The 24,170-nt window shown below is 35.0% G+C and overlaps 1 protein-coding gene across 11 annotated transcripts in view; it reads left to right on the plus strand.

The window, feature by feature from the left end:
* SPATA17 (spermatogenesis associated 17) overlaps positions 1-24,170 on the plus strand; it is an 88,657-nt gene that overhangs the window by 36,572 nt on the left and 27,915 nt on the right. For all 11 annotated transcript variants that reach the window (XM_086878732.1, XM_086878734.1, XM_086878731.1 and 8 more), the window contains 2 exons: positions 15,940-16,140; positions 21,263-21,414. In XM_086878732.1, coding sequence (XP_086734858.1) covers positions 15,940-16,140; positions 21,263-21,414 — 353 coding nt within the window. The remainder of the gene's footprint in view (positions 1-15,939; positions 16,141-21,262; positions 21,415-24,170) is intronic.

The raw sequence follows: 24,170 nt of genomic DNA on the forward strand, positions 1-24,170 counted from the left end.
TTGTTTTAAACTGTAGAAAATTGGGAATTCCTGTTTTAAACAATGCAATTAATATAAACACATACATAAAAATTAATATGCTTACCTGGAATACAAAAATTATCAGGTTGGAGACATTGAGTGACTTGTGGTCTCGTAAGATTTTAGTAAGCTCAGCTCACCTCCAATGACACAGGCTTAGCAAGCTGTAACACTTTCTAAGGAATGTCAAGTAGTTCCTCATTTCAGCCATGAAGGACTGCTGGTAGAGGGCAGCAGTAACTGTTATGTTCTGATGAATTTGGTTTATTAATTTTACAGAATTAGAATTTAGCTAACAGTGGTTTTAGCTAGCAGAACAGAAAGAAAAATTCTTGGTTTTGCTTGCTGAGATGGTTTGTGAATACTGAGGCTCAGAGTCTACAGAAGCTTTTCTTTATCAGAGAACTGAGCTCCAAGAGCTGTCTTCTTTTGCAGGAAGTATTTCAAAACAGAAGTAAATGCAAATCAATGCAAAACCTACAGACAATTTAAAAACCAGCAGAGATATATTTGAAATTAGCTACTTACTGCAAAGTCTGTATTCCACAACTCCAAATAGTTGCAGAACTTGGTATCTTGCTAAGATACAGGGCCAGTTATTTCCATGCAGAATTTACTGGTTTATTTCTCTGTGCCTGACATTTTGCTCTCTAAATGTTTGGTCTTCTGATCTGATTACAGCTACATCTTGCTGTTTTCAAAGAACAGTTAATTGGAATACTGAGCAAGGACCATTCATGTCTTAGTAGAAACGGGCAGCAAAAGTCAACACTTTTGAGTGAGTTAAGAAAACATATCATCTGTAAGCAGGGCACATAGCAAATGAAAATAGGACATTGATGAGCTGGATTTATTGTAGAGTCATGCATTACCTAAAGCCCAGTAAGTTAGAGACAAGACCTGTCAAAGTTTGGTTCTCCTCCCCTTCCTCATATGCAATGAGGTTCAGTCATGGAGCTGAGCCACCTCATGCATCAAGGCTTTAGGTGTTCAGGAAGGCTATATGGACAGCATTGAAAAATCTGTATATGCAATAATTGTTTCAAATATATCCTATAGTTTGGAATGTTTTTGTTTAATACAGGCAAAAAGGGTGAGAAAAGGGTGTTTATTTATTGGCAGAAAAGAATTAAAGCGTTGTTGCTCCTCAATTTTTGCTAAGAAAGGTGTGACAATCTTCATTCTCTCCTGAGCTGAAGCCCACAAAAGCATTTCAGAAGTGCATTTATATATCAATATGTCTGTATGTATGTCTGTATCTTTATATCTGTGTTTATCTATATGTTTATCTATATACAAGGTGCTCCCATTCCTAATTGCTAACACTGTTTTACTTTTAAGAAGTAAAGCTGAAGAATGTGAGTGTCAGGAATGTACAGGGGTATCTGGTATGGATGTAATAGCAAGGTCTATGATTAATTTAGTGTTTTGCCCTTTTCATGAATTAACTTGCTATTCAAGCAGTTATTTCTTTCATAAACTGTTACTATATAAAGAAAAGCTACTCTCTAGTTGCTTAGTGCAAGCGATTCCAATGTAAAATACAGCAAGAAATAGATCTATGAGGTCACAACTTTGGGACTTCCAAACCAAACTCAATTTTAAAAATAGAGTTCTCTGTATTTCAGGTTTTAAATTTTTTATATAGCACAGTTCTTTCCTTATGTGTTTTTTACCTTATCAGCCTGATGCATTTTGACTTTATGATGAACAAAATAAAAATTATATATTTAACAAATCTTTGTTAAGAATATTTTTTACGATTTCGTATTGATAACATGATTTGTTTTCACCATTTTTATCTGTTTTATCATGAACTGAAATTATGATTTCTTGAGACATGAAACTTACAATAATTTTTTCTTCTTAGTCCAGAATCACAGTATGCTATTTCCACTACAGTGATAGTAATCCCTTTTTTCCCAAATTGTCATTAATAAATGAACTACTTATTAAATGTGGTTATAATTTCGATTATAAACATGTTTACTTATGCAGATTATTATTCTATATCCCTGTAGTTCCTCTTTCTGTATTAACAACCTTCACTATAATTGAATAGGTTCTTACTTTTGCTCTTTGTCATGTTTTCAAGGCCAACATTTGTAGTGAGGGCCATCCCCTGCCAAGTGCTGACAAATGACCTTTAAAGTCAACGACAGAGGAAAGCACTGAATACATTCATGGCACTTTGCAGAAATGGGGACAAAGAGCCCACTTGTGTTGAAATAAATGGTTGTATGATTCCTGTCATTGGTATTTCCAGCCTTTCAAGAAATTTTGTAGTTGGTCTTTGTCTTACAATGGTGATGAGACTCAAAGTATGTCAGTCTAAATCCAGACATCCAGTACTGAGTTAGAATGCAGACCTGTATTACTTTCAGCATCTGCTGACAGAGCAAGCAGCAATGCTGAGGTGATTTTGTGAGGGGGAGCTGGTGCATCAGCACCTGCAAGTCCACAGTGGGATGGGGAGCAGAAGCTAGTGGTAGCTGAGATAGAGAGCAGTGGTGACCTGTTGAGTTCAGGAGAAGAGCCCTATGGAAACAGTGTTCCAAGGGTCACAGCTGAAAAGGCCTTCTGCTATTACAGTTTCTCCTGTCACTGAGGAGAGGACTGGAGAATCAGCAGAGGAACAGATTTTTTCCCTTTATAGTTTTTTACTGTATAGCAAAGAATAATGGGTGAGGTAGAAGAGAATTTTAAATCTCTTTTTTCCATGTCTTCTGTTTCTAAGCAGATAATTACTTCTTGTCAGACAAAATAATTGTACATCTAGTCCAGGAAGCCAAATTTCTTTGGATCTGCAAAATCTTGAGAGTTTTGTCACACAGCTGCAGGACATACTTGTACATTGCTAACTTTGGGATGTTATACATGCATTGCTTAAGCTTATCATTGCTATGGCTGGTGGACTGAGTCACAGCCTCATTTCTAAACCTGGATCCCCTGCTCTGTGATAAATCATGCTGAGAGTAGATGAGCTAGTACTGGTCCTCCATTCTCTGGGAGCTTTTGTTCTATCTGAATGCTTTAACGATTGAAACCTTAGAAAAATTAATTATGCTGTTATGTGTGTATATCTACTCTTGACTTTTGTATAGCATCTTCTTTCTGTTAGCCCCTGACTAATTAGGAGTCCTGAGTCAGACTGAAGGCTCCTCTGCCAAGCATCCTATCTCTGACAAGTGGCCAACAGCATGGCCTAGGGTAAAGGAATAAATTGGAGCAATAGGGCAATACAATTACTGTCAAGAATACTCTCTCATTTTCCAGCAAACATTAGTTGAAGGAGTTGTAGTTTTTAGTTGTATAACTTTCTATTTTTGTAATATTTAGATGTTTATTTTTTACCTTCATATTTCTTCAATTCCTGCCTCTCTTAATAGCCAGAGAAGGAACAACCTAGACAGGGAGAGTGGGTTAAGAGCACTAACACTAGCTCTGAATTTGTGCTTCCTTGTAAGACCAGGTTCACTCATTTTCCTTGCAGTGTTGTTTTTCTCACGCTTGTTCATTTCACAGCTTTGCTGTCTCTGATATTCTCTCACAGGAGAATATGTAATTGCAAAGTGCTTTAGTTTTTCTCCACAATTTCACCTGGTTCTGGGGATTGCCTCTGCCGCTGCAAGCAACACTGAAGTCCATCACTTTTCAGCCCTCTTTATCAAGGTGACAGTTTTTCCTGATGTCCTTGGACAGTTTGTGAACAGATACTGCTCATAAGACCCTGGTAATTTAGAGCTGCAAGGGAAGAACAAAGTCTATGTGTAATAACAGGCTGTTTTCATTGCAGAAGTTTTAGAAACTATGACATTCCCTTTAGTAACAAGACACACATTCTCTCTCTGGATCACAGTAGTTCAGTTTTCAGTGTCTGCTTCACTGTGACACCATCTGTCTGTTGAGTCATGGCTAATGCACTTAGGTACGTGGCTGATATTGGCCCACATTTATTCCCGTTGAAATAATGCTTTGTAAAGTATTACTTGTAAGGATGTTATAGCTGGTGCTATAAAATAAGAAAGTATTTTGAATGGAACTAGTCTTGACTGAGATGATCTTTCCCAGGGGGACATAAACATGTGAGAAAATAACCCTTTAATAGATTAGCACTATAGAAAACATTAAAAAAAAAGACCAAAAACCCCAACTTAAGAATAATGCTCTATGAGGAGGAAGGAAATGTTTGCTATGAGCTGCTCTCAAGTGAGTAACAGTGAAAAGTTCTAATGTCAGCAACAAGAATCAAGTTTTTCCATTTTACTTTCTCTGTATATCTCCATAAACAATTCCATTGTGGGTTAATGGGAACCATTTAGTAAACTTCTCCGGATCCAGTATTAGGGCCTTTGAATACAAAGGAAATAAAAATGTATTTTGTTTCTAAGAACAGTTTCATTTTGATTTGCTGTATTTATTGTAGATCTCAAAATGTCACTTCTATCAATTGTTTCCATGTTTATTTATCATTTTTCCACATATATTTAGCATTTGTCAGATCCTAGAGTAAAATATTTTAAATTCAAATGGTACCCAATGCTGAAGTATTATTTTATTGATTTTTTCCTGTCAACAGAGATGGCAATTCATAAACATTACACGGACTGCCTTTGTCCCTTTTTCACATTACTGGAATTCAGGAGTTAATTCTGTTGAAGTTACTGCACTTATTCAGGTCTAAATGTCTAATGTTCTAAGTGAGAAAGAAAAAAGGCCACAAAATCCTTCCTGGAGCAGGTTGATGAATATTCAGGAGACACAACTGATTAATATGCTTCTAACCTAATGTGCTGTCCTGTAAGAACTTGAAAAACAATTGGTCTAAAATGACACTGTTTGACATCCACTCTGTCTCTGGACAGCTGGCAGTTTTATTCTTATAAAGGTGAGGACTCAGTGGATAAAGCCTTAGCCTTTGATCTTCAGATCCACAGTTTAAGAGACAAGGCTGCAAGTTTGGTCATTTGAGCTTAGTCCCGAGTGAACAGTCCACATCACAAAATGATTATACATAATTTGTTACTATTGGCAGTGTCTGTTCAGAAAAGGCCAAGGACTGAGCTAGCATGAAGAATGAATTAGCTCTTTTACATTTTATTTCCTCCCTCTTTACTGTTGTAATTTTATTATCCTGTCTCTAAAACATTCAGGGGATGAAATTATCATTCATTATAAGTACTAATACTTCCTGAAGATGAACTAAAATAGTCAATTTTTTTTTATTCTAGGTGCCCCAATCAGTGAACATCCCCACCTATCCATGGGTGTTTAATATCCACTCATCTTTTCTCTGCCAAGTAGTCAGATGTTTCTGAGTACTTTCTAAAGCTTGTACCATGGAAAATCCTATTTAAATTAAAGAGGAAAGTGAGCTTTCTTAGTTCTCAGGCAGGGGCTAGCAGCTATATTTAAATTGCACTTGTATGTGAAGCACTTCATGCTGCAGCATTCTGTTTTTATAAAATATTATTTCCAAAGGGTTCAAAATTTACATTACATCCTTCTGACAGTACTTGTGACAGGTATGTTTGATCAGCAAGCTTTTCTTGTGTATTCACTTCCCATTGGGAGCCAGATGTATCAGTCTATTTACAGGTATTCACTCTAGGAAAATCATTCCAGTCTTGTGCTTCATGGGGTGCTGTCCACACCATCTCAGTTCACTTGGAAGGGATCTCAGTTCATGTTGCTTAATGTTTCTGCCAGAAAGAAGGACAACATAAGGTAAACTGAAAGAAGCCAGTAGCTGAGCTGTTTGTGATCCTGAAAGACATTGTTCCTGAATGCCAGTTCTAAATTTCAGAAATGACCTTTAAGTGATTCGCACACACAATCAAAAATCTCTAGTTCTCTTGGAATCTGAGTCCAGCTCTTGCCCTTTGGGCTAACTCATCTTGAGGACACAGAACTGTAATTCTGCTACTTAACACAGTATCATGGTGATGTAAAAAAGAGGGAAATAGCTGAAAACCAAAATACACCTCCAGAATCTATCTGGTCCACATACTGCCAAAATAATTTAGTGACAAATTTTACAGTTTCCATAGATTTTCCAGTTTTGCTCATATATTTTTTTCAATCAGACATTTTTGTTCTCTAGGAAGTAGTGATTAGCTCCTTAGAGTGGAAAAGTACAGTCAAAGCCAAAACTAAGATTGTAAGCATGATCTTCATGACCAGAAATGGGTAACTGGTTAGAGGATGAAGGAAGTGCTATCTCCTGACACTATAACCTTTTTCCTATGCAAAAATGCATGGATGTGAACTATTTCACATGGGTTTCTTCCTGGTGTCAGTGAACAGTACTTCCGTCCCATTCAGTCTTCTTTTAAGTCTCAGCCTAGCACGTCTGGTAAGTGAAAGTATTTCCAAGAGAAATCAAAAATTTCTCCTTTTGTCCCACTTCCCAGAAAACAAGATGTTCACTTCCTATTCCTTAAAGAAAGTCAGTGAACCAACTTTTAAGCATTATCTGTGACAGTATTGTGAACTGTTTTTCCTAAAGGCTGCCTGCTATAAAATCATTTCAGATTTTTTGATAACTGGTTAACTGTTCAAAGAAATGAGAATTTACACAAAAAATTCATCTCTCATTAGAAAGAGCTTAACAAAAATAAAATGTAAAGTTTGAGTGCTGTTTTCTAATTGATCCTATGGAAGCTTAGTTTTTAAAGGTATGTCCCTGTAGACATGGCGATATTTCTCAGAGCTTCTTCTAAATAGCTTGTTACTAGCCATATCACACAAAGCTTGATATTATAGCATAATGACATCTCTGCATCTACCATGTATTATAGCATTGAACATTTTGGCCTTAGTCATTTAAAAATCCACCAGATAGAAGTTCCCTGCACTTAGACTGTCTTTTTCAGCATCAAATTGCATAATCCCTATTTGTGTGGATTTTTTCTAGACAACAAACTTTGTGCTCCATTCCTGTGGGTAGGATTAATGGCAGAGTTTAAAGGACAAGCTGTGTGATCTATCAAAAAGTGTGCATGCTGAGATCTTTGAAAAACATGACCACATTTTGTGTATTACTGTCAATTGGGGTGGCAAAAGGGTTGGATTGCTGCAGGGTCAGAAAACTGGTAAGAATGAGTTTTATATTGAATGCTGGCTGTGTGTATGATATGGTAAAAATGTTTAAAAAAGAATCTATACTGCAAGGAAATCACAATGCAGCACAACATCAGCTAAACAGTTCACAAAACCACATTCAGAAACGGTGTAATTCAACTGATATTCTTGAAATAGTTACTGGTATAAATTTGCTTGATGCATAGTAGTCCATCTGGTATTTAACCAAGTTGGGATGAGCTATGGTCTTGCTCAGGTAATTTTTTTTCTCCTGTTATATTAGGAGAAGTACATGCTAAGTAAGAGATAATTGCATAAGAGAGAGGTTAGGAATGGCATGGGAGAAGTCATGAAGATAAAATACTATGCATGTCCCAACAGCAAACCTTCCTGTTGATTAAGAAATGGCACTGATGGTATCCTTGCTTTAATGAGACTTCAAGATGAGTGATGCACACACCATTTCTTTTGTTTTTCAGCTCTTAGCTCTTAGGCAACAGAATAGCATAATGGTAAAGTTCTTTCATTACCTTACACTGTTTGTTCAATATTCAGTGCTTTTGTTTAGTATCTAATATATACTGTTAATTTGAGAATTGTGTCTGTCTTGCAAGGGACAAGATGAACAGCATACATCTCCTTATATCTATTTGCTTTGTTTTCAGTTTTTCCACTTCAACAATCTCTAAGTAAAGTCTTCATCTTTGTGGGCCTTTTTTTCTGATTATATCACTCTTTTCTACTAAGTTTTGACTACCTTTAACTAATCATACTAACATGGTTCTGGTCCCTCATTATTCTTTCCCTATACAGTACTATGACTGTTCATTAAGCCTTCCCCTCATTTATTGGTCTGATTGCAGACTGCTTTGTTAAACATTATACCACATTCTGAGTTTTTACTCATTGCCTAATCCAATAGGTTTACTACAGCAAATTGTTTAATAAATCTGTCAGCATATATGTCTGTGGGGGAATACTCACATGTAAGCACAATACAACAGACAGAAGGCACAAGGAAAAGCAATGAAATATTACATTGTTTTGCATTTTTGAGGAGTAAAACAATTCTCTATTTAGCAATTATATCCTTGACAAAGGAAATCTCCATATGATTTCTATCTGTATCTGTTACAAAGAGATTCTCTTCGCTTCTAATCTGTTGTTGCAGGTAACTTCTGGTGTTACAAATTCAAAGATTCTAAATGCTATAATTATAAGGATTTTTCTTAATCCAGTTAGAAAAAGAATGAATCTCAAGTAGATTTTTTTGTACAAAGCTATTCTTTTCCATTAGGACAATGACAATGGAAGGAATTTTAATTTTAAATATGTAAGTAATGTCACATATGTGGATATGTGTTTTAAGGCTCTGAAAACTTCTCACAAGATAAATAATTTTAGTCTCGAAATATCTCTGTAAAGGAAGAAAATGCTGTGCTTATAGGCAATTATTGAACCACAGAATATGTTCACCTTCAGGGATTATTTTTCAGACTAAGGTCTTTAATTCTCACTTACTCAAGGTGGTTATATAACAGGTTTCTTTTCAGAGATTCTTGTAATTTGTATAATATCCCATATTCAGCCTAGCACTTCTTAAAGAGAAAATGATAACAGTAATGTAATTTCCTGTTCCAGCTTTTAAAATAAAGTTGTTCAGCAATTAAGTTATATTTTTCTGCTTGTTTTGAAATTAGAAGTCGAGTGAGAAGACAGTAAGAGAACTTTGAATGTGCTGTCCCTGTGTTACATCTTCATCATAAGAATATTGTTTCTCATGCCATCATTCACTCATTCTAGTTATTATCTCTGATCTAGTCCACTCATCAAGAGCCTGCATTAGAATTAGATTTGACAGAGTAAACCTTGTTCAGAAAGACTATCAATGAAAGGTGGATGCATTTTTGGGATGCCTCTGCATCTTCTGGTCCACTGTGTTTTGGATATTGTGCCTCAATGTTTCATGCAGTAAATGAAGATTATGTTTCTCTTTTGTCTTGGTGCCTAAATGCCCAAGCAGATGGTACCTGTTTGGAGACTCAATTAGAGTGTTGTTTCCTGCAATTGAACTTAGTGCCTTGTATGTTTCGAGGTTGGTTTTATGGTCTGTGGCCAAGATACTGGATTTGAATATTTCCTTAACACCTCATTGTATAGTCCATAAAATTGCTTCTTGGTTTACTTATACAAGTGCATTTAAACAGTGATTGCACTATTATTTCGATATCAAGCAAACATTTCACAGATGAAAAGGACTGAGCCAAGCTTTACAGTCTGAAGGCACAATAACAATAATTAATGTTTCTATTACTCTGTTTAAACAGAATATATATTAAACAGAAGACAGGTAATTAATCCCACTTGAAAGAAAATACGCTACTCATCACTCATTTATGAATTCTTCAGTCTCTCCATAAAAGCAGTATCTCAAAGAAAGGTAAAATACCTTAGGTGCAACAACAGGCTAGGTCCTTTGGTTTTTATTTAGATGAAATTCCTGAGAGTATACTTTTCGGGGATTAGAGGATCAGGCCTGAGGAGTAGCATTAGCTCAGTGAGGACTGAAACTATATTTATAAAGGTGGGTGAAATTTTTCCTTCTGTCAGGCATGGTAAAGAAGTTTTATCTCAAAACCAGAATGCTAAACCATACTATGGTATTTTTCCAACATCTGCATAAACTTTGCAATGTATTTCTTAATTGTTAATACAAAACTCTGTTCACATTAGATAAAAAATTGCAGGTTGTTGCTAGTACAATAGATTCTATTGTAGCTTAAATGTTTTGATGTTTGGAATTTGAGTTCATGGACATAGTCTTATTATACTTGTTGCTAGAACAGTATTTACATATTTTTTTATAGATATTCTTTCTAAAATAAATCTCATATTAAATCTTGTCCTTTTATTTTCACTAAATATGAAATATACTGAAAGTCTGTAAAAAGCTAGCTATTTAGAAGTTCAATATTCCTTTTCTTTTGCAGACATGTTTGCAGCATTATATAAACACTTACTTCTTTGTGAATCATTAATGTTTTAAGGTATTTCTTTTCCCTCCTAGAGCAACTATATCTGGGGATTAACAGGATTGTTCACTGGAATTCATGTGGAAGCATAACTGCAGTAGCTGAGAAATGATCATGTTTCCTTTTAGTTCTCAGCAAGAGTAATTGAATGTTGAATATCTTACTAAACGTTGGACTGTGACAGTGTGTTAACACTCCGACTATCTCCTAACAGCAGGGCAATTATTTGCTGAGTGGGATTTTTATAAATCCCCTGGCAGTGGTATGTCCTGATAATTATGATGAAGTGCACTGGTCAGTGTTGATTCAGCAATCCCATCTCTAGCAAATATTTCATTCACAGCTCTCCTTCATGCTTTTACTTTTATGGCTTTTAAAGATCTCTTACCTCTCCTCACAGCTTGCTTAGGTTTTTTCACAAATTACAATGGAGCAAGAAAGTATTTTGAAATTAAGTCTCTATTTTGTTGAAGTCTTTTCTTTCTCATTTAACTCCTCATTAAAAGACCGGAGTGAGAAAGCAGCACTTTATTTAGGTTCTTACTGTGACAACCATTTGCACAAGCTTCCTCTCTCAAAGCTGTTTTTTTCTAGATTAAATGACTGTTAAATGAAACATTTATATTCATGATATATGTTGATTATTTCAGTCTTTCACAGTTGATATGAAATAATAATTAATATAGAGCGTATCTTTATTATTACTTATTAAAGTTACAGTAAAAATATGTAAATATATCTGAATACACTTTCTATTGATTTAATGCTTTCAATTTATGTTCAGTTCAACTTCGTCAATTTTTAATTTTGCATGTGTGTTATTATTTGCAGCACAATACCTATGCTGTATCTTAGAACACATTTGGTTTGAACTTTTTTACATGGACTTTAAAAGGTCTTATTTTACATAGATTTTGAAAGACGTAGGAAAGAAGACCAATAAATAATTAATTAATTAATAAATATTGCAGAATCTAAAGTGTTCAGGATTTATTATACCACTTGGGGTCACCTATCTTTTCTGAGGAACTGTCCAGCATAGTCAACATAGCCTTGTCTTTCCCTTTCTACCTGCACCTTTTTCTCTTCTTTCTTCCTTCTTTCTATTTCTTTTGCTGCTGCCTTTCTTCAAAACTATGAAGAAGCTTTAAAGGCAACTCCTTAATAATTTTCTTCTTTTATTCTTGTAAATAATTAATTAATTAATTTAGACAGAAAGAAAATTAACTCTTTCTCTCTGTATTGAAATGATGAAATTCTTTTATTATATGATAAAAATATCTTTTATCACAAAATAAAAATTTTGTCTTCTTTGGGGGAGGCAAAAATGGATATTGTTTAGCACTGAGTAAATACAGCATTTGTGGTGGAAGCAATTCAGACTATAAAATCCCCAAACCTTTTCCTTGCTAATGTTTATTAAATTAATATTTGTTTCCTTATGATTTTTTCTTCCTTTATATTTGACCATTAATTATAAAGATAAGCAAATGATTGGGAGGAAACAAAATGATAGAGTGTTAGAAATGCAAAATGATTCAAAATATTAATGTATTGTTAAGGATGACTGGGTAACAAATGGTACATTTGCCAGTATGCCTGACCTGACACAATTAATATTCCAGGTCATGCTTGGGTTTCCATGATGGAAGGTCTGAGGCAGAGAATTCTAGGGGAAAAATATATCTATTGTACAACTCATTTCTCTCTCTCACTCTTTCTTTTTCTTTTTTTTTTTTTTTCTTTTTCCTGACGAGTCAGAACCATAGTCTTAAAAAAAAATAAATCTCTCCTTTCACACCTCATTTGCCATCTTCACCACTGGGCCACTGTTCACCAGAAGGGCCTGATGTAAGGAGGTCAGTAGGAAGCTATTAGCAGAGTCCCCTCCCGAGATTTCTTTGGTCTCATTGAGGTGAAAGTTAGCATGACAGTATTGCAAATAACTCAGTTGTAAGTTTTTTAACAGTTAGCACAGAATTCCCCATAGTGTTTGTCACTTTGGAAAATTGTTCCTGGAAATGAAGTCCCGAAAGCTGGCTTTAACAGAATCCCTTCTTAGCGTTGAAGATCATGGATACAGAAAAATGTGTCATCTTCCTGGCAGACCAGAGGTACATTTTTGTAATCTATGGTAATGTTTTGGAGCATTACATATTTTTTTATGGACTAAATATGGGGAAAATATTGATATCATAGTATGGAGTAATTTCCAAGACACATACTTTTCTACCATTGAAAAAGCAGTATTAAGTACAATGGTTTTGTAGTTGAGAGAATATTTTATTAAAGTAGGGAAAGAAATGAAGTAATGCTTTTAATACATTGTATTTGTCTCAAGAAGACATGCATATATATTAAGTACCAAAGGCTTTGATCCCCCAAATTCTTAGATTTCTGCCAGCTCCCTGCAAAGGAAGGAGTGAGTAGGGTATTCATTACCACATTGCACAGTGCAACAAATTCCAAAAACAAGACTAAAACTTGAAGAGATATTATTAAAAAAGAATGGAAGCAATTTCATCTAACTAGAAGGTAGACTCAAACTCATCCCCTTGTCTTTCCTACGAAACTTTACCAATTTTAAATCTAGGCCTAACCTTTCCACAAACCTTGGGGAATTTAGAGTAAATTAGTATTAATTTTGTCTGTCTAGATACTAACTCTGTTGATTGCTCTGTTATGTGTCTTGCTGAATACTTGAACATACATAATTAAAATGTAAAGTAATTAACAAGGATTGCTTGAAAAGTCATTATTTAAATATGCACTTTGTAATCAATTTTGACCCAGATCTTACAAAGAGTTTCATCTGTAGAAGAAGCAAAAACTTCTAAAGTATCCAGCTGGCCTCTCTAAATTACAAATCTGTTTTCATAGTTGATATAATATCTGTGTGCATTTAACTAGAGAGTATGCAAAAAAAGTGCAACAAAAGATGACTCTTTGTTAAGACACCTTTTCAGCAATAATAATTCCAAAGATACTCAATCAATGGATTTACACATTTATTATGGCTAATTTTAGTTTCATTAAAAGTGCTAAAAGCCAATTTTATTAGTGCTCCTGGAGATATTCTGTAGCATTTCACATTGCTTGAACCCTTTATGAACTATAGTTTTTTATTACTGCCAAACATTTAATCAAAGGAGCACAAAATACAATATGCACAGTATTTTAACAGAGATTGCAAAATGTAGCTTCAGAAAGCCATTTTACTCATGGAGACACACTGTCTCTCAGGGTGACTAAAGGAAGTGCCTAGACAGAACATAGATTTAAATTTATCCTTGCATTTAATTTTCACAGGAAGAACATTTAAATTATTTCAGATATTGTATTTTTACACTTTGGAGCAACAGAACCCAAACCTGTGTTATGTAGATTGAAATTTATTTTTTTCAGTTAAAAAAATTAAAATATTGCCTCCTCAAATTGCTCTTCAGCATTTTTTAAATTTTAATTTTTTTTAAGAAAAGGCTTAAGAAGAGGTGTAAATTTTGGGAAAACACAGGCCTGATCAGGATTTGCTACTGATCAACAAATCCATGCCTCCCAACTTTAGAGAGTTGTTATTATGCTTTAGTGTTTTCTTTTAGATCTCCCTGATTCTCAGTGATGAGCATGGTGATGTTCCTCTTCTGGATAATACTTAAATTTTCAGTGTCATTGTCACTTTCTATAAAATATGCATTTCACAGACCTACCATTAGAGCAGTATCTCTCCCCTGTAGCTGGGAACTTCTGCATGCTTGTGGCATGGCTAGAACACAATCTCCAGAGCTGAGTATGGATGGTGTAGGAAGGGGTGGAAAAATGAAGCAACAACATAATGAGCAGTTCAGTGCAATATGTAAAAAAAAGTAGTTGCAGGCTATTACTTTTCTATTTACTGTTATCAACATTAGTTGTTAGTGAAGACAAAAAATTAATTGGTCATAATGTAGGCAAATCCAAAGGCTGTGGTAGGACTAATGAGTGAAGAGATATAATGACCATGGTATAGAGATGGTTTGTGTATCTCCAGAAAGGGATCTAATTTGTGTGAATCTCATGTATTCCATTTGTATGGAATTTGTGTTGACTGTGGCATTTTATATTTGAGAGAACTTGTGCAAAATGTATATGGTGTAACTGCAATCAATAATTGTGGGAGAATGCAATAAATTGCAAGACAACACATGGAACTTATCTTTATGTAGCACTTGCAGATCACCAAGTGTTCACAGGCAAAACTCTACTGGACTGATAAAAAAATTGCAATATAACAATGATGAAGTACTATGAAAATAATAACAGCATGAGGAGAATCTGTAACTTTATGAGATATTTACATAAGAGCCAGACTTGTAGAACAAAAGATTAAGTTGCAGCTGGACTTTACAGATCATAGAGATGGACCTGAAATTTCACATTCACTCCAGTGATTCTGCTTGCCTGCTGTTTGAAGCATGGATCCCTGCCATTCTAATTTGGCATCCTGAAGAGCTGAAGGAACAACCAGTGGTTGTTTGGCATACATATGTTTCTACCACTTACCTCTATTCATCTCCTCTTCCCCACTGTACATTTTGCCCATTAGTGAAATAGCTTGTAGGGTTTACTCTAAGAGGGGAACAAATAACAGAGGACCAAAATAAATTGTCATTAGACCCATATAACTTAGAGATGAAGAATGCACCCTTTAAAATTTTGAGTAGCCCAACATTATTTTGAATAAGCTAGCATCTCTGAATACTTTTGTCTATTAGACACTATGTTTTATATGTGCCTTATTTAATTGTTTTGACGCAAGAAACTGGAATTTCCCAGTAGTATATGTTAATGAAAAATGCATTAGATCTCATTGGGGAGATTTCTGACCTCTCAGCCTCAAGAGTTTAATACTTTATGGGGAGTCTGATGCCTTACACAGTTTTCTCATGGGTCCTCATAGAGCAATACAAGATTTTAAACATTTACTCTTTTCCTTAACTTTCCCCACATCTTGAAAACAATTTCTTTTCCTACTACTTTTATTCAAGGTTTATTAGTAATTAGAATTATGATAAAAGCACAAGACAATATATTTTAACTGAGAAAGTCTCCTTTAAAAGTTTTAGTATATCTTTGTAGAAAATATAATTATCTTTAAAACAGCTAAGTATCTGAATTATTTTATGTGTATTTCAGTCATATGTTATGTGTTTTATAGGAAATTTACTGGCTTTATGCAATATGGAAAAGGATTTCTCATATTTAACACTTCATAATTAATTTAGTAAACTCACATATGTCTATTTGGGAATTGTTTATATACAACTGATAAAATCCCTACATATATAGGTATGATTTGGAAACAGTCTGTCACATAATTTTGACTTGCCACATATTCACAGATTGTTAATGATGTAGATTACTAAAACAGAATTTGAAATGTGTGTTTTATATTAACAATTGTTATATTATACCACACTAGTCATACAATAAGTGATGCAAAAAAAAAAAAAATCAAATTCAGTGATGAATGAGCCTTTCTATTTTAGTAATAATTTAGAAATCATTGTGCAAAATATTTGTTTTTCACATGTTTTATGCTATTAAGACTAAACACATTGTAATAGTTATTCAGGAATTTATTGTGGACATTTTGTTGGGAAAAAAACAATTTGGTTTTGGTATTCCATAAATTCTCTTCTATTTCTCCCTAACCAAGGACTGTTTTACTTTTGAAAGTGCAGCAGGTGCCACTGTCTGGTTTTGTTCCTAGTGTATGTAGAAATTTAATGAGTTGAAGTCAAAGATAATCCCATTTTCTGCTCAGATTCCAGGCATCTACAATTCACCATTCAAAAAATCCCCAGATCCAATGGAACTGCTGCTACGGAAGTCAAAGCCACTGACCCACAGAAAGCAGCAAGTGAAGAGTCCCTTTGCTGAGCTCTATGACTGGCCAACATGTAAAAAGCCTCCAGCTTTTGTCACAGCACTGCCTCTGCTACCTGCTGACAGACAAAAACCTCAGGTAATATTTTCCAGTGACTCTGAGGCAGCTTTTGCTCACATCTTTTATCATAGATTATCACAGAATATCTTGAGATGGATCACTAGGTCTGAAAATCCCTTCTGTGATTTTTAAAAAAATATAAACCTAGTGCTTGCATTGAAGATATAAAGTCTTTGATCCAGATTTGACTTAAAGAAAAAGAAATCTAGGTGTTATGTAGGAACAGGCAAATATGATTCTTGATATGTTGTTTTCGTCCTTTGGGAAGAAAAGTGTAATTTATGATATTTCAAAGGTGTGACCTGATATAATTATCAATATTAGGATTCATTAGAGCTAGAATTCTTAATTTCCAATCTTAAATAATGAAAAAACAAAAAAGAGAAATGAAAGGTGATAGGAAAAACTAAGCACTTGTGATAACTTTTTCCTCAGTTTGCAGTTGTTTTCCATATGAAGACTGAGCCGCCCTCTCAGTTCAGAACAGTTGCTGCTCTCTTGTGTCCACTAAGTGTGTGTCATCTCTAATTACAAAGATTTCTACATGTTGTGCTCCATCACAGCCAAGTTTCCCAGCTTCCAATCTTAACTGTCATGGTCACGATTTTAACTTCAGTTGGTGTCACCTTATCTTGCAGGTGGATTTTTTTCTTTTCTGTAAAGTAATGGACATCTCTGAGATAATGCACCAAAGTGAATGTCTCACAAGATGGCAAAACAGCTTTTGCCACCTTATTATCAAAAGCGGCTGGGAACATGACCAATATATACAGCAGAAAAACTTTTGAGACCTTTGTGTTCCACACTTGATGACAGTATGATGACATGTGGCTTTTGCCAGTAGGTGCCTGATACAATTACTTTTGGGATAGAAATACTCTGTCTTTCCCTCTGTTCTGAAAAATTTTTCAATTTTCCCAATCTACTGAATCTTCTACTTCGCTCACACAAACACTTTCCATGCTGATTTCACTTTGAGTGATACAACACCTTCAGAACTTGACATTTTCCCTTTTTGTACTCCATTCTATATTTAAATTTCCTTATCTGTATCTTGCTTAGAAAGAAAATACTTTTGAATGAGTTCTTCTTAGCAACTTTCAGTGAAGCTATTACCTTATCTTCAGGAATGTAACAACTTGAGAAATGAGCAATGTATATATATCTTTAATGGTGTTTTGCTCCTCTGAATCAATAATGCTCTCTACAACTCTTTGAAAGGAGGCTGTAAGCCAAGTGAGGGTTGGTCTCTTTTCCCAGAGAGCCAGTCACAAAACAAGAGGACATAACATCGAACTGTCCCAGGGAAGGTTCAGGCTGGACATAAGGAAAATTTTTTTTCACTGAAAGGGTGGTCAGGCATTAGAACAGGATGACCAGGGAGCTGGTGGAGTCACCATCTCCAGAAATGTTCAAGAAATGGGTGTACATGGCACTTAATACTATGGTTTAGTTTGACAAGGTGTTTGGTCAAAGATTGGACTCAATGATCTTTGAGGTCTTTTCCAACCTTTATGATTCTATGATTCTAAGAAGGTGCAGGCCTGTGAGAATACCTCTGAGAAGTAGAGGTGAGCCCTCTGCTTATAACAGTAAGAATCAACTTCAGGGCTACCTTTGTCCCTCCTTACCTACCATGACTGCTCAAGCTTCTTCATAGAATGACCTCATTGACTCACAGTAGAATTGAGACAAAGTGTGAGGCAACAAGCAGTTTGGGTGATCAGGGAGTTTAGAGCTGACATGAACATGACATTATAGCTTTACCGTCTGGGACCAAGAGGGATATGACAGTCCTTGAGCAGGATGTGACTGGTTGCATTGTCTCTCAGGAAAGAGGAAAGATTTTGCCTTGTGGACATGGTACAGGAATCAGAGTTTTAAATAAGTAGGGAAGTCACAGTTCTTCCATTGTTAAGCTGCTCTTTCAAAACTGCTTTACTGTATACAAAGTATCTTACAAGCTTCTGCTTGGATTTGGAATATTTTATAGACCTTTCTATGTTCAGATGCACGCACAGCAGTCATGCACAGATAGCCTTTTAGAACAAACCAGAAGAGTTCTGTTTATTTTCTGCACCTCAAAGAGGGAATTTACTATATAATACTTTAATCCTTTCAGCACCCTGGGATGTACACTGTGGGGTAAATTTTCAAAGCACAGCGCGTGGATTTAGCTGCCCGACTCTTATTGATGTTAATGGGAGTCACACGGCTAAATCCCTGCACAACACTTTGACAATTTAGGGTTGTATGTCTAAGAAAAGGACACTGGTTTGAGCTGATGAAACAGCTGGAAATGAAAACCCATCAGAACACATCCTCCTGAAAGTTGTCTGGTGTGACAATAAGAAATTTAATTACTAGATATACTTGTGTCCTAGTTCTTTGTGGTGACACTTTTTATCACCAAGCTTCTTTTTCTAATATCTGTCTGGCTCACTGTGAGCCACTTGTTACTTTATTTCAGGTATCTAAAATTTTTATTACCCATAGGTTTGTATATTTTATATGAGGATGTCAATAACATATGTTTAAAAGAAAAAAAAATAACTTTCCGTTTTCTCATAGGGAAATGGGTTTTTAGTGTTTAGTAGGTAAGCTCTGTGTGTGTGTAAGGTAGAATATTTAAAAGAAACGTTTTAGTGATGCTTCTACATGAATTAGATCTATCATTTTTACTGAGTTAACTAGAATTATAGTTTGATAGAAACACAGATAATGCAAAAATCAGTCATCTATTCATTAAAAGACATTAATAACAGAATGCACATTACCATTTAGATTTTTTTGCATGCTGTTACTGCTGTGGAATGGGGACAATGAGGAATGCATAATTTCATGTAGATCATACTTTTTATCATGACTTTCTGATGGTCTGATAAAATAGTAAGAATTCTGTTCTGCTAACCTTTATTTGGCAAATCAGTTGGTATCAAGATTTATGCTACTCAGTACAAATTACAAACATAGAGCTTAGAGCTGTATGAGTTTCCTTCAGGGTAAAAATTGTTGGTTGACTCCTTCCCCTCCTTTCCTACCTTGACCCCCACAGAAATCTTTTTGAAGCAGGATGCCTGAAATTCTTCCAAGAATTGTCTATTTGAAAACATTTCTAAGAAATATTCTACCACCGTTTCCGAAAGTCTTAGTCTTGTAAAATGGAAATAGACACATGGATTTTTTAGAGGTCTTAATTTAAGATACATTCCTGAGGTCCTTATTACTAAGTAAATTTCTTCAAATACATTATTCAGAGGAATGGAAAGATCTTCAGGGAATGTTTAGAATTGTTTTTATTTATTATGTATTATTATATATGCCCTGCTTTCATTAGTGATGACACAGATTTGTTTTGAGGGACCTTTGCTTAGTTACATCATTTTCCTCTCTTCTATTAGAAGTTGTAATTTTATTTGAACTATAGACTGGGGGCTTTTGTATGTATCTAACTTCTAGCTAGGTCGTAGAAATTAAAGGTGGAGAAAACCCCTTGCTTGGCTATCTTATTTGGCACTTATCCTGGAGGAATATGAGCCAATATTTTTCAGTGAAAAAATAATACAGTATTCTGAAAGCCTACTTTTACAAGCAAATATATTCATCTTGGTATTATTTGGTAATAGTACTTTTCTTTCTTCCTTCTGCCATATATCCACTTAATGCAAACATCTTGTAAAAGAAGATTAATTTTTAATAATGAATTTTGAACTTTTTTATAACTTGATTGTGTATCACTAGAACATTGTTGACTAGTTTTAGTGACCTATTCTAATATTGATTATCCTCTCACTTTTCACTCTGTTTTTTGAAGACTTTTGTGTTCTTTTTAAATGAAATTTTTTTTTACCCAGACTTACAAAATAGAAGCAAGAAAATATCTGTAAGAAGTGTAAATACTATGCTCATTTGCTTACTGGGACCTTCAAAAAGATCTCCAAATCTTGGTGCTGCACCTTTAAAAAGTAAAGTTCCAATAAAAATCCATTAACTACTTTCAAATATAGCAATCCTCCTGTCCAGCTGTGAAAAGTACTAGATGATACTTATTTGCCATTTGTGTTATTTACGGTCCATGACTTTTATGGTAACTGGTTCCTATTATTGGTTTCTATTAATGTAAAACATAAGTGAACATAAATGAGGCGTGAATCATTTCTTTTTATTAGCCCCACAGTCTTCACTCAGTGCTTGCAGTAACTCCAGCTGTGACTTGTTAGTGATAACCTATTTAAAGAAGGATATCTTTAAGAATAAAGGCAGTGAGTAGGATTCTTTGTCTGTTCACAGATTCAAAAGGTTTCATTAGTTCATTGCAAGATCAACAATGACGAAAATAAAAATTAATTGGTAATACTTTTAGGTCTGGAGTTGCCATTAAACTGTCCTGAGTGGCACGGGGCACTAATTATATTCCAGGTAAGTTCTTAAGGGTTAATGCTAGAAATGAGTTATATAGGATATGTCACTTCAGCAGCACGGGAGAGGACTTCCTGCTGCTATTTGTCCATGTTGTTAAATGGTAGATACCAATACAATCAGTTATTAAACATTATACTCTGGGAAAAAGAGACATGTATTTTTAAGAATTACAGAGTTAATGTGAAATTAGACTTTTCAGAAATGAACTATACACCTATAGTACTGAAGTAATGAATTATGTTAGATGAATTGTATCTTAAGCCGTGCATTTAGTTCCCTTCCAGGTAGGTTTATAGTTAAAAGAGCATGTTCTTTAAAGTTTCTTCTATGCAAATAAAATACTTAAGTTTTCTGCTGAAGCAGAATTTAGATATAGTTAATGCTTGTTTTTCATTTTACCAATATGTTTTTCTAAGTAAAAACAATCTCTTCCTAATCAGTTCTAACAATATATTTGTTTAAAGTACTAAGTCTTTATTAGTAGTTAAATAAATTTGGAGTGCATATTTCTCACTCTCTTTGAAGCCTTAGAGTATGTTATCAATCTTTATGTAAGTCTCTACCAAAACAAAGTGCTTTAATTATTTTGTAGGAAGAGTTGCTACACTTCCCAAACATTCTGTCTTGTGTTTCATCAATGATATGCCATGAATAAAAGAGAGAAAGGAAAGAATTGTAACCCCAAAATAAAATACTTGTGCTATCCTACAACTTTCAGGGGCCTTTCCGCAATCCTGCTGAAGTGTTGCAGCAGCGTTACAAGCCTTTGGAACCAACCCTGCGAGTGAGAGAATCGATGTATTCACCACAAGCCAAGGCCAAAGAGGCAACACAAAGGGAGGAATGGAGAAATCCCTTACATGACAATGAGTGAGTTCTTTGGCTTTTCTTATATTGTTGTGAGAATGTTTTCTTTATTCCGTTGCTTTCAGAAACCTTTCATGCCTGACAAAATGAAATGTCAAACCTGACAGCTTACTAGAAAACATTTTATGTATATACTTCTAAATTCTGTGTCCTTAGATTATAAACTGCTCAGGGCAGAGACCCTATCTTGTAATTGTGTGACATGTGCCATCTATATCTATGAATCTGTAAAAGTACTTGCAATAATAATAATATGTGATGCAACAGACGGCTTTAATGGGAAATAATAAAATAAATGCAATTTCTGTCTTGCCACATGCATCTTGCCAAGGAAAAAAATACTGTTTCAGTCTTTATATTCTGGGAACTTACTGGTTATGGGAGGAAAAATGGTGTCGTGTGCCAATGAGACTTGTTTTCACTCCCAGAAGGGTACCACAGCTCACTTGGAAGGGGAGGGAGCATATGTTGCATGTTAGAACATGATACAAAAACTGGAATCATCTTTGAAGCAGTCTGATTTCTTAAGCCATAGCAGCTGTAATAGTGTCAGACAGGCCAGTTAGTTTCCATAAAATCTCAAATACAGGCATAATCCATCCCAAAAGATTAAAGCTTCTGTCCCAAATGATTTAAGGTTATTGCCAAAACTTTTGTTTTTTTGTTTTTGTTTTTTTTAGCACGATGGACTGTTAAACACTGTTTTGTCCAGTTATAATAAAAGCCTGCTAAGTCCCTTTCTCTGGCTTTGTAGTTAAATAGAAAAAGAATTATGTTTTGCCAACCTTTCCCTTGAATTCATTGCTCTTGGCAATCCTTTGGCCCTTCAATACCAGAATTCAGGACAGAAGGGAATCACTTTTCCTCATGAGCAGCCTGTGTTCATTGGCACATGATGTTTTGCTATCTTTGATCTCTTTCACACTTTTTTATCAGCTCCATATTGCTATGTGTCAGCTTCAAGACTGGGACTTAAGACTGCCAGAATCAGTTGTGTTTACATGGTTTAGCTTCTATGTTTTTATTGTTGGACCATTTCCCCCAGTTTAATATTAATATTATCTTTGAATGAAAATTCTACTCAAAAACGGTTTTGAAATTAAAACAAAATATTTTATTTAGACTACTTTTTCACTTTTGGACAACTTTTTTGGTGGGGGTTTTTTGTTTGTTTGTTTAGTGAGCAATAGCACTTTTTATTCCTTTAATACCAATATAATAACGGAGTTCAGTTACAAGTAAACATGTACTCCCTTTTCTATTTCTCTCTGTATTCTTTCATTTATTGGTGTGAGGAGGAGGAAACAGCTTAATTTTCACATCTCAGCTTAAATTTCTCCTATTTTTTCTTTTCATTTTCATATCTAATTTCTGCTGGTGAAAATTAAAATAACCCGTATCACTAGGTAGTAATTAATACACTACCTCTCATTTAAAGTGTTTTCTTCCTTGAATTAGTTGTGATTGATGCATTCCAACTGAGGATAGCTGATGTTCTTCATTTATAGGCATGACTATATTGCCCAGTCTTTATTTGATGAAGTTTACCCCAGACATTACTGTCAACACTTTCAGAAGGTCAGACCTTGCAATAAATGTTTCACTGACTCTTCAGTGAGGAAACTGTGAAGATTTGGTCTTGTACGGTTTAAATTTGGAGCCTCCAACTTTGGTACATATTATTTGATGTGGGGTCTTTATTTACCTTATGGTTAAGGAAGCATTTAATTCCATCCTTAATGCACAGAAGCAATGTCCCAACAATCAATGATTCTCAGCTTCATGCACACTAAATGCAAAGTGTATTATACATTTTCAGGCTGTGATCATTCCATTTGTGCTTCTTATTCAACCAACCATGCAAGGGTCACATCTGTAACCTTGAAAAGGTGATGACAGAGCTGCAGGTCATCACCAGGACTAATGCTCACTAGCAATGCTGCAGCTGCTGTGTGGGATGTTGGTCTCCAGGGAGGAGCCAGCAAAGGGTTACTCAGATTCTACAGTAGTTTTTTCTCAGCAGTGTCTATTATGAATTGACAAATTTCTGTTTCTTGCCATGTAATTGTGTACTTTGGGACTTTATTTCTTCCTGGTAGTGCTTCCTATGCTGATTATTCTTCTGTTTTAGAAAATAAGTAGAGAAAGAGCAGCAGAAGCACGTGGCATTTTTTGAGAAAGCTTGTGTTTGCATGAAATGACAGACTGAATCCTTGATATGTATATTTCCAGAGTGAGTACTGTGTGGGGTCTCTTAAGACAGAAAGATTGTTGGCATGTATACCTGAAATTTTTAGCAACATTCAGAATTCTCACACACCTCTGATTATAAAGGTTCTTAAAAGCAATTTTTACAGGATGATAGGATGAGTACTGCAAGCTCTTAAAGAAATGGCAAGAAAGTTCTTGCTTTTGACAAAAGGCAGAAAAAATTTGAAAAAGGTGTGAGAGAGTGAGGCAGGCAGAAGCAGTACAAATGAAACCAAAAGAGAATATCCTGTGCTTGCTTAAAGCAACTGCTGGAATTTCCTATTCTATAACAGAAAAGCGACTGGGCAATCCAGTTTAATAAGAATGATTCCCTTTTCTCATGTAATTGAAGCTGTTACTACCTTATTGTGCTATTTTTCATACAAATGAAGTGATTTCCCCCTCCACATGGATAGGAATGACAATTGCATTCCTTTGGGATGGCCACTTAATATATTGTCTAGTTTGAGACACCAACTGCTGGGTCCAGCGGATTTAGACAAAGCATA

Source organism: Cyanistes caeruleus, chromosome 2, assembly GCF_971803275.1.
Source record: "Cyanistes caeruleus chromosome 2, bCyaCae1.hap1.1, whole genome shotgun sequence".
NCBI lineage: Eukaryota > Metazoa > Chordata > Aves > Passeriformes > Paridae > Cyanistes > Cyanistes caeruleus.